The 14,601-nt window shown below is 36.3% G+C and overlaps 2 protein-coding genes across 6 annotated transcripts in view; both read right to left on the bottom strand.

Annotated features, from left to right (window-relative positions):
* The window catches only part of LOC139118364 (histamine H2 receptor-like), a 149,433-nt gene that overhangs the window by 34,480 nt on the left and 100,352 nt on the right, over positions 1-14,601 (bottom strand). The gene's annotated exons all lie outside the window — the stretch shown is intronic.
* LOC139118361 (uncharacterized) lies at positions 1,716-7,867 on the bottom strand. Its single transcript, XM_070681651.1, has 4 exons — positions 7,514-7,867; positions 3,719-3,763; positions 3,206-3,404; positions 1,716-2,915 (listed from the first exon to the last, which is right to left on the bottom strand). The coding sequence occupies exons 2-4, from the start codon at positions 3,740-3,742 to the stop codon at positions 1,831-1,833; spliced, it is 1,308 nt and encodes a 435-aa protein (XP_070537752.1). The 5' UTR covers positions 3,743-3,763; positions 7,514-7,867; the 3' UTR covers positions 1,716-1,830.

Raw genomic sequence — 14,601 nt, 5'->3', positions numbered from 1 at the left:
CTTTTGCCAAGAGCTTCAAAAGGAGCCCCCACAAGTGGTAGGTCAGAAAAAAATTGATAAAATTTGAAGGCCTGAATTTCTGTCCCCGAGGTGCGTTATACCTTAAAGTATAGGATAAAGCCCGAGTACGAGGGCTCTTCTGGTATATAAAGTCCAACCCAACGATAAAATGTCGAGGCCGCAGGCCGAGACATTTTATCGTAGGGTTGGACTTTATATACCAGAAGAGCCCGAGTACGAGGGTTTTATCCGACTTAAAAACTATCGCCCCTAACTGATATATTTTCGTTTTCAATGTGTTTACGTCAACCGTCCCTTTTGTCAATGTAACATATCTAGGATGTGAATTAAAACTTTTATTTGTGAAATAGCCTTCCAATGTAATGGAACATCCTATAAATGCCCTAGGGCACATTAGTTTATGTTTGTACCACAGCAGATTTTGTGTTGCAGCTGAATTCCGCTGTGTTACCAAATTTGAATATTAAAACGTACCAGATGTCTATAGAATATGACATGTTCACTTTTGATTGGACAGTACTTTACTACGGCGCTGTCATTCGTTTCTGGAATTTGGTGACCAAGGCTTTACGAGTAGATAAAACACCCTGAATTGAGCACTCTGATTGGTCAATCAACAGTAGATAGTTTTTAAAGGCAAATATAACTTTCTGTCTTGACAGCCACACCATAGTTTCAATGTTTTACCTAGTGTACCTGCTTGGTTTGTACGCATGAAACAAGTAGAAAACAGGCTCTATAATTTTATAAGTTTGTGATCAGAATACAAAATTCCTTAAAAGATAAGATGATCACAACTTCCAGTATAAGGAATACAGTCACTCTAAATGTATACAATAAAATTAAAACTGTGCCTGGAGGATTTACTAAAAATACAGAAAGCTGCTTCCTGTCGGTAAAATCTAAAAAAATTCAAGATTTTAAAGACTTTTGCAGATTTTTTTTACGCATTTGTGTTCTCATTTATTTTTTTATATTTTATATAACTAGTTTGAAGATTTTTTTCCTAACTTTCTGCTCTGAATTTTTTTCTGTTTTTGACCACCCCCTCCCAAGATCTAATGGTCCGTCCCTTACAATAGCTTTGCCTAGCAATAAAACGTGATTAAAATGGTCATTGACTTGATGCCAGGAAAAGCTACATCATGTCCCCTCTGGTACATGAGCTTACAGGATTCATTGCAAAAGCTTCAATGCTGTTGCTTCTAATAGGATGAGAACTGTAGCCACTCAATAATTAACAGTTTTAGCTCTACAAGGTGAGAAGCATTGTGTGTGTATAAGAAGTGCAAACTTTACAAATAGCGTTCCTTTTTTAAGGTAGTATGCGCCCTGAAAGTGAAAGATTTAAACTTTGCTCAAACTTTCTTTTAGAAATCTTTCAACATTTCTCTTTCAAAGTCGGGAATAAAAATCAGGGGTCACAGAGCAAATTTTGGTACTGGAGGAATAACTTAAGATTTACCGATATTTAAAATGGAAAATGGCGGCCATCCCTATGTTGACTCTATGGAGAAAAATTAAAATTTTCGAATTTAGAAAAACTAAGCCAGTGAAGTTTTCTTACACCAAGAGCTTTAAAATGAACCCCAACAAGTAGTATATCAGAAAAGAATTGTAAAAGTTTGAGAGTCTGAATATCTGTCACTCAGGCACATTCTACCTTAACTGCTGCAGATTGACTCACAGGTCTACGTTTCTTTTATGGTGTACACAGGTCACAAAGAAAAACACTAAATGCTCATGCTCGTCAAACGTTTAGTTTATTTCACTCATTTGGTCAACATAGTTTGACATGCAGAAAGGTCGTTAACTGTACTGTTCGATAGCATGTAGGAGTTCCAAATAAAGTTCATTTGCTTCATTTACTGTTGTTGGCACCTGTTGCTGCGGTTTAATTTCATTGAGTAATTGAACAAACTCGTCACTACAGCCATACAATGGAGGTATTTCTGAATACAAATCAGACAATATATCTATCTCACTTTTATCTGCTCTGGTTCCATAGTCACGAGTATTATATATGCTAGGTAAGAAATACAATACATCTGGTTTGCCTCTCACATTTTCTGCATTTCTCTTGCTTGTAATAAAATGCAAGTTCCATTCAACAGCAATATCATGAAGCTCTTGTTGTAAAACACCCATATAACAGAATCGTAGACACTCTACATGTATAGGATCATGATCATGGAACAGTCCACTGTCTCTTAAATCTTTGAAATAGTTAATCCACCAATCAGCACCCTGCTTGCGCATATTGCTCCACCATGCCTCGATCCTCTGGTTCGACGTACTTTTGCCGTACATGAAACTGTTAATTCCAGCAAGATCATCAGAATCATTCCATCTGAAATATGGTTGCAAATATTCAAGAGCAGAATTTTCTGTACCTCGGTCGCACCTTAAAACTCTTGGAACAAAACCAATTTGTTTTACATAGTCAAGAAAGTAATTTGCTATGATATGTGGGTTGTTATTGCTGGTAGCAACCTCCAACCACAAAATACGCCTACTGAAACCATCGACTGCCCCGTGAATTGCAAAACCAAATGGTTTCAACTTGTCATAGCCATCCACATGCCAGATAAAATTTGGTCCTGGTGAAACATATTTTCTTCTTAAAAGGCGATGCTTTTTACGCCTCTGGATACCGTCAGGATCAAGGATATTTAGCAGGTGTAGAACAGTATCCCGATTCACCCGCAGACCGTATTTAATTTTTAACCTCTTCCACATGGCTCTGTATCCAAGGCACTTCCCACTACCTTGTATTTCACTTTGTATGGTAGCAACCACTTGTTGCAAGTTTGATGCTGTTCCTAGACATTGTCTGCGTTTCAGGCCATATTTCCGCAGAAGTCGCTTCAGATGTCGTAGACTGAGAATAACACCTGCAAAGTTACAAATGATTCAGGCTCGTAAATGTCAAAACATATATATTTTATTGATTATAAAGAATTTAAAAAGTGATGGAGGAGTATCAGTATTACGACTTAATGCTACAGACACCAACAAGTGCTCTAATTAGCTTAAGCGCATTGCAAATATGTGTATTACTTCATTCAGATACCGCAACATTGAAAATGTGTTCAGTCATTGATTGGAATGAAACAACATCACTAAGAGCCCCAAGGTATCTAAGACAACAGCCTTTATGTGCATTTCAACATTGAATACTTACCGTGAGAGATGGCCAATGCGGCAAGAATTTCTTCGTTTGAATAGCATGCACTGAAATAAGCCTGAATCAGACTCTCTCTATAAGCGCTTTCATCGGCTTGAGCATTGACTGCTGGTGTGTAGTCAGGTAAAATGCAATTTACTGACGACAATCCAGAGCAAAGAAAACATACGAGGAAGACGATCTTTCTACCATCCACCTAAAATAAAGGGGAAAGGGTTGTACATTTTTAACAGTAATAAAATTTCAAATGATCATACAATCAGGTATAGACGCGTGGAACGTGTTTACATAAACTCAAAGATTAATGTTAAAAAATATCAATATATCTTTCATGGATGACGTCTTTGTTGTGATTTGTCTTTTAACTTCCTTTACTGAACCGAACGTTTCGATGGGTTTTGGCGAGTTGGTTGGTAACCCATGATGGAATTTCCACATCTAAGGTATAGAAAATACATAACACAAGGTCCGTATTAAGCATTCCCCAAAGATACGCAACTTAAAACCAACCTTCTTAAAATGACCAGACATCATCGTACTTCAATACCCACGACACTGTTGGCAAAATAGGAAATATATTTTGGTTAAGACAAGTAAAAACATCTTGTACAAGCCAGTCATCATGCTGACACTCATACTGCCAAGCAAATTTTTAGCAAATGAAAAGAAAAACTTACACTAGGTCTAAATTTCATCAACGGAAAAGTTTGACGTGAGAAATATGCGATCAAGTGTAAGCTTAGAATCAGAAATTTAAAGTGAGAGATGTACGTCCAAAGTGTGAAAGTAGAAACGAAATTTTGAAGTGACAAATCAGAAATTTTTTGAAGTGAGAAGTGAAAAATTTTGAAGTGAGAAGTCGGAAATTTTTTGAAGTGAGAAGTCCTCGCGAAATTTTGAAGTGAGAAGTCGGAATTTTTTTGAAGCGAGAAGTCGGATTTTTTTTTGAAGTGAGAAGTCGGAATTTTTTTTGAAGTGAGAAGTCGTAGTGAAATTTTGAAGTGAGAAGTCGGAAATTTTTGGAAGAGAGAAGTCGTCGCGAAATTTTGAAGTGAGAAGTCGGAATTTTTTTTGAAGTGAGAAGTCGTAGCGAAATTTTGAAGTGAGAAGTCGTAGTGAAATTTTGAAGTGAGAAGTCCTCGCGAAATTTTGAAGTGAGAAGTCGTAGTGAAATTTTGAAGTGAGAAGTCCTCGCGAAATTTTGAAGTGAGAAGTCCTCGCGAAATTTTGAAGTGAGAAGTCGTAGTGAAATTTTGAAGTGAGAAGTCCTCGCGAAATTTTGAAGTGAGAAGTACGTGATAAAGTCTGCATTTAGGAATGTGATTTGTAAGATCTTGGAGTTTTACTGTATAGAAAGTAACAAAACCAAAACACATTCATGATGTTTTTGTATTGCTTTTGAAGACTAAAATATCTCGCTTTTAAATGTTTTTCAGACAGAAGGACTAGGTTACAGTATTACCCCGATATTTATAATTATATAAGGATTATTTAGGGCCTACAGCTCGAGATATATCCATTGTAAATGCCGGTCGACTTCCGTTAAGAACGGTGCTTGTTGATACAGCAGAAATCGTAGAAGTATTTACACAAATTGATGTGTTACAGCTTTCAATGAGTGTTCTTACTATCAATCCACACATTCGCTCATAAATGGGAGAGTAATTTATTAATTGTGAGGGAATCATTGTCCTTTGATCAGTAAGTTGATCATCTTTGATCAGTAAGTTGTCCAAACATGTTAAACGTTGCCTCGGTAAAGCTCGCACCAGCTGCATTGTTGCACACATCAGCTGACTTACGACGAAATTAACTTATAAATCGCGAAGCTTACACGAATTTTGGCCACCGTGATCAAGTGAATCTTAACTATAAATCGTGAGACAGTCCTACCGTGTTACGGTGATTATAATGTCCAGCGTTGGCGACCATCTTGTCTCTGTGTCATGTGGTGATATTATGGATGGCTAAATTTGAAGTGAGAAATGCGTATATAGGTCTAAATTTAGAAACACAATTTTGAAGTGAGAAGTCGGAAAATTTTTGAAGTGAGAAGTCGTAGTGAAATTTTGAAGTGAGAAGTCGGAATTTTTTTGAAGTGAGAAGTCGGAATTTTTTTGAAGTGAGAAGTCGGAATTTTTTTGAAGTGAGAAGTCCTCGCGAAATTTTGAAGTGAGAAGTCGTAGCGAAATTTTGAAGTGAGAAGTCGTAGTGAAATTTTGAAGTGAGAAGTCCTCGCGAAATTTTGAAGTGAGAAGTCCTCGCGAAATTTTGAAGTGAGAAGTCCTCGCGAAATTTTGAAGTGAGAAGTCGTAGTGAAATTTTGAAGTGAGAAGTCCTCGCGAAATTTTGAAGTGAGAAGTACGTGATAAAGTCTGCATTTAGGAATGTGATTTGTAAGATCTTGGAGTTTTACTGTATAGAAAGTAACAAAACCAAAACACATTCATGATGTTTTTGTATTGCTTTTGAAGACTAAAATATCTCGCTTTTAAATGTTTTTCAGACAGAAGGACTAGGTTACAGTATTACCCCGATATTTCTAATTATATAAGGATTAAGTTACAGCCTGATATATAAGGATTATTTAGGGCCTACAGCTCGAAGTATCGTGTAAATGATGGTCGACTTCCGTTAAGGACAGTGCTTGTTCATACAGCAGAAATCGTAGAAGTATTTACACAAATTGATGTGTTACAGCTTTCAATGAGTGTTCATACTATCAATCCACACATTCGCTCATAAATGGGAGAGTAATTTATTAATTGTGAGGGAATTACTGTCCTTTGATCAGTAAGTTGATCATCTTTGATCAGTAAGTTGTCCAAACATGTTAAACGTTGCCTCGGTAAAGCTCGCACCAGCTGCATTGTTGCACACATCAGCTGACTTACGATGAAATTAACTTATAAATCGCGAAGCTTACACGGATTTTGGCCATTGTGATCAAGTGAATCTTAACTATAAATCATGAGACAGTCCTACCGTGTTACAGTGATTATAATGTCCAGCGTTGGCGACCATCTAGTCTCTGTGTCATGTGGTGAAAGAAATTATGGGATGGCTAAATTTTGAAGTGGGAAATGCGTAGATAGGTCTAAATTTAGAAACACAATGTTGAAGTGAGAAGTCGGAAAATTTTTGAAGTGAGAAGTCGTAGTGAAATTTTGAAGTGAGAAGTCGTAGCGAAATTTTGAAGTGAGAAGTCGGAATTTTTTTGAAGTGAGAAGTCGTAGTGAAATTTTGAAGTGAGAAGTCGGAATTTTTTTGAAGTGAGAAGTCCTCGCGAAATTTTGAAGTGAGAAGTCCTCGCGAAATTTTGAAGTGAGAAGTCGGAATTTTTTTGAAGTGAGAAGTCGGAATTTTTTTGAAGTGAGAAGTCCTCGTGAAATTTTGAAGTGAGAAGTCGTAGCCAAATTTTGAAATGAGAAGTCCTCACGAAATTTTGAAGTGAGAAGTCGGAATTTTTTTGAAGTGAGAAGTCGGAATTTTTTTGAAGTGAGAAGTCGTAGTGAAATTTTGAAGTGAGAAGTCCTCGCGAAATTTTGAAGTGAGAAGTCGGAATTTTTTTGAAGTGAGAAGTCGTAGCGAAATTTTGAAGTGAGAAGTCGGAATTTTTTTGAAGTGAGAAGTCCTCGCGAAATTTTGAAGTGAGAAGTCGGACATTTTTTGAAGTGAGAAGTTGGACATTTTTTGGAGTGAGAAGTCCTCGCGAAACTTTGAAGTGAGAAAAAAATAATACTGTAGTTTAGGCGAGAAATACATGCCAAAGTCTAAATCTACAAAGTTGAAGTGAGAAATACGTACCAGAGCCTATAAATTCAGAAACTTAATTTTGTTGTTAGATGTATGAACGTTTCAGTGTCATTTAGTACAAAATACCTAAACTAAAACTCATTTGTGATGTTTTTTATGCTATTATGTTACCTTTTACAGGTAAAATATCTCGGTTGTAAATAGTCTTCAAACAGAAGGCCTAAGTTACAGCACTACAATTTCTAACAATATAAGAGCTCGTTCGAGTAAATGTAAATTGAGGAAATCTGCAGAAATCGAAGAAGTATTTACGCAATTGATGTATGAGAGATTTCTGTGAGTGACAATATTGCCTATCCACACATTCGCTCATAAATAGTGGGGGAATGTATTAATTATGGAGGAATCACCGTCCTCGATCAGTTCGTTGATCATCTTATTTCATCGGTCGTGTGTTCAAACGTTTTCAATCGTACCTCGGTATTAGGTTCGCGGCAGCTGCATTATTGCACACATCAACTGACATGATAAAATAAATGAAAATCTTACCTGCTAAATCGCGAAACATACACGATCTCAGCCGTCTCGACCATGTGTCCTGACTGCCACCATCTTGTTACAGGAATTGTGGGTCGTCAACATTATGAAGTGAGAAGTTTGTCGAAGTGTCTAATTTTAGAAGCAAAACTTTGAAGTGAGAAGTCCCCATTACACGAAATTTTGAAGTGAGAAATGTGTAAGAGTTTCTAAATTTAGAAATGAAATTTTGAAGTGAGAAGTCGCACGAAATTTTGAAGTGAGAAATGTGTAGGAGTTTCTAAATTTAGAAATGAAATTTTGAAGTGAGAAGTCGCGTTGAAATATTGAAGTAGGAAGTACGATGGCCCTCAGCGGCTTTCGTATTAAATACTACCAAAGAATATTATGATTCCAACCCGCATTATCGGATAGAACCAAATCTTAAATTTTCGTGTTTTGTTTCTTTGTCATCTGTTCAATAAATTCATCACTGATGCGCCACTAGCATGATAAACTGCCATTTTTCATAATAGAATTGAAAGAAATGAATCGATGTGAATCGAGTTTTTAGCTCTCCGTGGTAGTAACCAAGAAGTTGATAGTGTTCTGAAAGTATCAAATTGTATTGTTATGAAATCAAAACAGATCCCAACGATCAGTATCATTCTCGGTCAATAATTTACTGGGATATTATCTTGATCCACTACTCAATGGTGGTACCAGGGGGCCCGGATTTGGTAATTTGGCATGCTATCCCCGTCAAGACCCAAAGTCACAAATTCAGTGTAATTCGGTAAAGCAACCATATTATTGTTGTAAGTTAAATCCAGGAATGCTATTACTAGTCATTTGAGAAATAAGACATGTCAACTTTCGAGACCACATCTCCTGACCTACCATAGAACTTCTGAAGTGATCTAATTTACTTTCTGAGAATCCCTGTCTCACTACGTTTTTGTGTTGATAAGGTATGTCACTCAAAAGTCTTCATATGTGTTACAAGCTCTACCTTATCTAAAGAGTCGTAGGCTGGAACTGATGATATATTACTGAACAAGTGGGAAACGTTTATGATTTCAAAATTGAAATCGTCCCTTTTGTCATACAGTTAATAAAAATGTATCGAGGTATGATACTGAGCCCAATACTTTCAGTTTTCTTTAATATGCGTGACATTTTGAAAGACGTACCGGGGATAATCGGATATACTAGGATTGTGAGATCATCGATATATCTACGAATGTCACTTAATATCCTGATTTTTGAAGAGATTATATGAAATCAGGTTCATACGAATACAAGAATAGCGTGCAAGAAGTGGTGTACAGTTTGTGCCCATGGGAATGCCTACACTTTGGCTGAAAAGTAATTATAAACTAACCCAGATACATGGTTATGTTGAAATAAGAAATTTCAACACAAACTAATGACAGCCTGTTTTTCAAATGTACACTAAACTCAAGCAGCAGTATTTTACATTTTGTTCTGCTACTTACTGATAGATACGGATCAGAAGTGAGCCTTAGCTGGGTAGAATATGTTTGTTTTAGAGTTGAAGTGAATGATGAGATCATGATACACAATCTGCGGTGTGATAATAATCGTAAACCTTCATTTTATATTTTGTATAGAAATCACTAAGATTTCAAACACTTTCCATCTTACCGATGAATTTCCTACAGTATTGTTGACATTGTACACGAAATGTGAGGGCATACTAATACATATACGGCATTGAATTACACGCTATGAAAGTGATCCATTTGTGGGACCGAACGTGTCTTTGGCATATCTTGTTTTATATGCCGATGTACATTATAATCATTTCCTGAATGAGGGTAATGAGGTCCAGAAATAAAATTGTTCAGTTTGCTTTCATAACTACATTAAATTTATCTACCTGGTAACAGTTCTCCTCAGTAAGTAGATTATTATTATACTAGTATGTGTTTATTGATTCCTTCATTCAGAGTTCTTCCCTACTACTGTCTTCAAATTAAGCTTTATATGGAGTGTTCCATGAGTTTCAAGTACTGGCCATATTGCTGGGTTTAGATTTAACCTGTGAAATTTCAGATTGGTACATTTTAAGACAAATCAGTGAGAAAAAACTACTTATACATCATTGGTGATGATAGCAATTAACTGTTGACGATTAATGACGTCACGCTCATTGAAATTCTACAAACAGTGACAAAGTATCAACGAGGAACATTGAAATTCTGTTATAGTATCTCTCTACTCGTTGATAGAAATCTTACATAAGACAGCATGATCAGGCTTGACGTATGAAGACTTCATTATTAGTAGCCCGTTATACAATTCAAATGTATTTTCTCTTTCTCTTATTCAGTTTTTTTAATTAAAAGGACAATACAATGACGGATGGATTGAAACCCCTTCAGTGATTCATTGCGTTTTCAAATTGGATGAATCTTTTAAAGGCGTATTTTTTCTTTCCCTTTTTTACCGTTCGAAAGTGGTGAACAGTGAACACAATGTTCCAACTAATTGTATTTGTGAAAAATCTACATTCAGATATATTTTGAATTTTGTAAAGAGTTGTTCAGATAGACAGCACTGTGTTGTTAAAGTTGAAAGATATAACTTACTTCTAATTCAAACGTACCATCTCCCTTCTCTACATTTGAAATATTTAATACTCCAGGGAGAATCTGTCGGAATTGTATTCTAAAAGTGACATCAAGTTTAGATGACAAGACACGTATGTATTGATTGTGCGATCTATTGAAAATGATAGTTATCCACCGCTGCAATTTGTGAATCAGTAAAAGTGCCACGAGAGACAATCTCCATGATATCCTGCGGCAATATCGTTAGAAAAGATCCTCGACAATCTGAGATGGTTGTTCTATTAATATAAAAATATCCTTCATACAGTAATTTATCTATTTGTGTAATACGCTAAACGTACACAGTCATGCATACATACGTAATAATACATACATAGATATATAGACAGATACAAAGATACATACACATGTACACATACATACATACATACATACATACATACATACATACATACATACATACATACATACATTCGTAAGCATGTATACATGCATACATATAAGCTTATGCATTCATACATCCGTCTGTCCATGCATCCATCCAGCCAGCCATCCATGCATCCATCCATATATCCATCCATATATACATAATATATACATACATGACCAAGTAAAGATATTTTGTAATGAAAATGTCATGCAGGGAATCAGATGGGTAACTAATTAGTTATGTAACTAAATTTACATGTGTTTTCTTCAGATATAGTTTGAATGAAAAATTGAGTAAGTACATTTAAATAACGTTTTACATACCGTAAAGCACCCGAATGCATGTTGTTTACTACCCCTTGCAACGTAGTCGATCGAAATTTATCATCTGATATGTATAGTAATAAGAGTTTTCAAGCGTAACACTGCAGAAAACTTATTCACATAAAGCAGTGATATTAATGGTGAGCACACTCGCCCAAAACAATTCGGGAACGGTTGCCAACTTTAATAAGATGTCGGTAAAAACAAAGGTGTACTGCTGTCAGGTATATCGGGCGTAAAGACACAGAAAACCAATGCAATTCTACAACCCTAAGCGCATAGATATTTAATGATGCGTCATAAGTAGCTAACGTGTTTGGTGGCAGTGACTGCTGGATCGCAACATATGTCTGTCTGTTTGTCTGTCTACGCATATATATGTATGTATGTAGTATGTATGTATGTAGGTAGGTAGGCGGGTAGGTAGGTACATGTGGAAGGAAGGTAGGTAGGTTGGTTGGTTCACATGGCTGATAGGTGGATGGTTAAGTAGGTGGCTATGAATGCATCAAAACTCACTATTGTAAAACAAAACAAAGCTTCAAGTGCCGTCTGCTGACAATGAAACATATTTCTTATGACATGTAACTTAGCCCAAGATAAAAACAGTTTTAATCGCGTTGCAACGCACTTAGACTGTGTGTTCCAGTTTGTAAAGAAAATGCAATGAGTTTAATAGCCTCTATCCATTATACGCTTCCCTTCGCAAATGTAAGCTTTCAAACTGCCCCAAGCAATATCCTAAAGGTTAAAACCCAGCACTTGTAAGCTGATAAGCAAATGACACAGGTGCAAAATAAGTCCAATTCGGAAGAATGTCATATTCATGCCACTGATCATTCCCTTTTTTCCAAAGAATGAATTGGAAACCCAACTTCGATCAATTTACTTTTCAATCACTCTCAGGTTTGTGGAGATCTAGTGAATTTTCGACTGATTTGAGGAGAGTCTACGGACACACCGACAATAGATGCCGACCTAATTGAGTGTAAATCTTCATTTGAAGTTGACCACGTACAGACAAGATTCAAATTACAAAAGATAATCATTTTCTCCAACTTGTTATGAATTGTCAACTGCAGATCCACTTTACAATACACCGCTTTTAGAGATTCAGCGATATCTCTAATGATTTAATCTTTGTAACAATCATACTTGTCATGTAACAATCATACTTGTCATGTAACAATCCTACTTGTCATGTAACAATCATACTTGTCATGTAACAATCATACTTGTCATGTAACAATCATACTTGTCATGTAACAATCATACTTGTCATGTAACAATCATAATTGTCATGTAAAATAATGCTTCCTATATCAACTAAATCTATTGCTGATGACGTATTTTGATCCAAGCACGGACTTCTATCACTCATTCCTGTTTACCCATTGCAATCATCTTGGCCATTAAATTCCTCCAGGAACTGACCCTAAAAGCACTGATAACTGAACATCTAGTAATCATATTTTTTTTCTAAATTTGTCTGATCTGATTTTGTTTACGCATGCCTGACAGAGGTCGAGAAATATCTGCTGGAAGTTACCCTTACTCTCACCCACCAGCCATACATCTTGTAACATGGTGATATCAAAACACTTCCAATTAAGGATTCCATCACATTAAAATTTCCTACTCATGTATGACATATTCTGACAGGTAAGAATGAATGATTACATGGTTCTGTGTTAGTGCTTAGCAGAACGAGGTCATGCTATACACAGTTCCAGACACTAGATTTACAGAACAAGTGCAGAATGAATCATTCCTCCGTATTGATTTCAGAATCCCAACCCCGGAATCAGACTGAGCAGGGTTTTAAATTAAGACTAAAGGTTAGTTAAAATACAGGGAGGATGTAACAGCGATTGTTGTAGATTTACACGGGGAGTAGGAATTGAATTTTATCTCTGGAAGCGTGTGTGCTTTCCGACAAAGAAACCTGAGAAATTGCCTATTAAGAAAGACAAGTCAAGACAACTTGGTTTTCAAACTGGGGATTACGAGACAAGATTCAAATGCTCTTTCAAACCTTCACAAAGACTGCTAAAGATTGACTTTATACTTTCATTTGAAATTTTCGTTCCATGATTAAAGTGCTATCTGTGATCCTTGCTGAAGAATCCGTGTTTCTCTATAGGTGGAGTTTTGCAATTCAAATTGTAAATCAATTTGTCCACCTGTCACACATATTAAGATCACACCTTCATTTGCATTATGTTCTCGTCGTCCATATGTCGATATGCACCGCAGCATATGTCACCGCGTCAGTCATTGTTGGCACATTAAAATTAAGCCTTTGAGTCTGTCTGTCTGTCTGTCTGTCTGTCTGTTTATCTATATGTCTGCCTGCCTGTATGTAGATCAATATGTAGGTCATTCTGTCGTATGCATGTGGATCCGCTGGTAGGCCGATCGTTATCACATGTACAACCACGTAAGCACGACTTACAAAATATGAACTGTAAGTCAGTATTTTCCGTCGCGCTCTTTTTCATGCTCTCTTTCACAACAGTTTCACTGTCTTTGACAAAGAAGACACAAAATTTCAGAATACAAGGGAATACAATCTATTAATTGTATTAGTTTACATTTCATTTATTGTTGTACCAAGAATTCAACGGCAATTTCACTATCATTGACACAATGAAATTAATTTTGAGACTGTAGGGTGCATGGTAACTATGTGACAATTTATCAAAATCAGCGCCGAAGGAAATAAGTAGTATTGTCTATATACAAGTTGCGTGTTATAGTCTGCTGTCTTGATATTATATAAAATCTGGACTAACAACTCTAGGAATGAGAGTTGGCTGATGGCATGATTGTACATGTATTTAGTAGTGAATTTTGATCCCAAGTGTCATTAAGTGACTGGCAATTTAGTGATTGCATCGAGAAGGTCAACCTGGAAAATATGAAACCCCGACCTTTTTGCGATCCCCAAATGACTACGTTGGATCCAATACTTTTATTCAAATTGACTTGTCATGGATACAAAGTATGTAGATGGACTGTCAGGTTGAAATGAAATTACTCTCAGACATTCAGTGAATAATCTGTGCACTTCATAAAATAAACTAGTGACCTGTTTTCTACGACGTCAAAGTTACGTTGATCTCAGCGTAAGCATGGCAACAGTGTTGTGATTTAAGTTCACTGGATAATGCCAAGCGTGTGTCCCGAAATCTCAAGTACAGGGTTGCAACGAAATTAGAACGTGTTAGAGAACCATTTTCACAGTTTTGTGTTGCTTTTTGTAAACCAAGTTTTATACGAAGAGTCGAACATTTAGAAATAGAATTTCAACATTCAACATATGTTTTGGGTGGTGCTTGGTGTCAGAAATCTTCAAAAATTCCCCTTTGAAATTCGCAATGATAGCTAAAGCTGCATCATCTACATCTAGTGTGGAAAATTTGACCCTCATTGACCTTTGACCTTTATTTTGTATTTGAGAGGTGGCTCGCATCAATGACTTCATATTTAATCCGGTATGCTTTTTTTCACTATCATTTCTTTTCGAAATTATTTACGTATACGGGGCTTCGTTGCTTCAGCATTGTAAACGATAATGGTACATTCATGGTTGTTGTCCCCTCTCAGTTTTCTATGAGATTTATTGGTCTACTTTAAAGTCAGACATACATTATCATTTAGACACCAGCTACGACAAGGAGAGTAATCAGGTTAACGGGCCTTTCCATAATATTTGAGGTTTGTGGTTAAAAGGCATTGATTGACAGGTGCAAGTAGACATGTATGTCA

Source organism: Ptychodera flava, chromosome 19 (assembly GCF_041260155.1).
Source record: "Ptychodera flava strain L36383 chromosome 19, AS_Pfla_20210202, whole genome shotgun sequence".
In the NCBI taxonomy this organism is placed as follows: Eukaryota; Metazoa; Hemichordata; class Enteropneusta; family Ptychoderidae; genus Ptychodera; species Ptychodera flava.
Note: the sequence above shows the minus strand (reverse complement) of the source record. Positions and strands in the feature narration are given on the sequence as shown.

Bases quoted from the DNA above. Each gene is read 5' to 3' on its own strand.
- LOC139118361 (XM_070681651.1), bottom strand. From the start codon at position 3,742: ATGATGTCTGGTCATTTTAAGAAG. The intron at 3,405-3,718 runs GTTGGTTTTAAG...CCTTTATTTTAG, and splicing joins TGTCTGGTCATTTTAAGAAG to GTGGATGGTAGAAAGATCGT. The intron at 2,916-3,205 runs GTAAGTATTCAA...GTAACTTTGCAG, and splicing joins CGCATTGGCCATCTCTCACG to GTGTTATTCTCAGTCTACGA.